The 321-nt window shown below is 55.8% G+C and overlaps 1 protein-coding gene across 1 annotated transcript in view; it reads left to right on the top strand.

The window, feature by feature from the left end:
- Positions 1-321, top strand: part of EMH_0093820 (uncharacterized protein) — a gene marked incomplete at both ends in the record, with an annotated part of 776 nt that overhangs the window by 130 nt on the left and 325 nt on the right. Inside the window, one exon of the mRNA XM_013502027.1 lies at positions 3-272. Coding sequence (XP_013357481.1) covers positions 3-272 — 270 coding nt within the window. The remainder of the gene's footprint in view (positions 1-2; positions 273-321) is intronic.

Here is a 321-nt window from a genome sequence, read left to right as displayed (position 1 = left end):
CTGCTGCTGCTGCTCCTGCTGCTGCTGCTGATGGGGCTGGTGCTGCAGCAGCAGCAGCAGCAGCAGCAACTGATGCAGCAGCAACAGCAGCAACACCACCAGTTGATGGCAGTACTACACCACCACCAGCAGCAGCAACAACCCCACCAGCAGCAGCAGCACCAGGAGCAGCAGCAGCAACAACCCCAGCAGCAGCAGCAACAACCCCAGCAGCAGCAGCAACAACCCCAGCAGCAGCAGCAGCAGCAGGAGCAGCAATAGGTAGACCATGGGTATCTCTAGAAGACGATGAATATGCATTAGATTTAAAAATAATAATGC

The sequence above is a fragment of the Eimeria mitis genome, genomic scaffold (genome assembly GCF_000499745.2).
Source record: "Eimeria mitis Houghton genomic scaffold, Emh_scaff8118, whole genome shotgun sequence".
NCBI lineage: Eukaryota > Apicomplexa > Conoidasida > Eucoccidiorida > Eimeriidae > Eimeria > Eimeria mitis.
The sequence above is the reverse complement of the archived record's forward strand: the minus strand, read 5'-3'. Positions and strand labels throughout refer to the sequence as shown.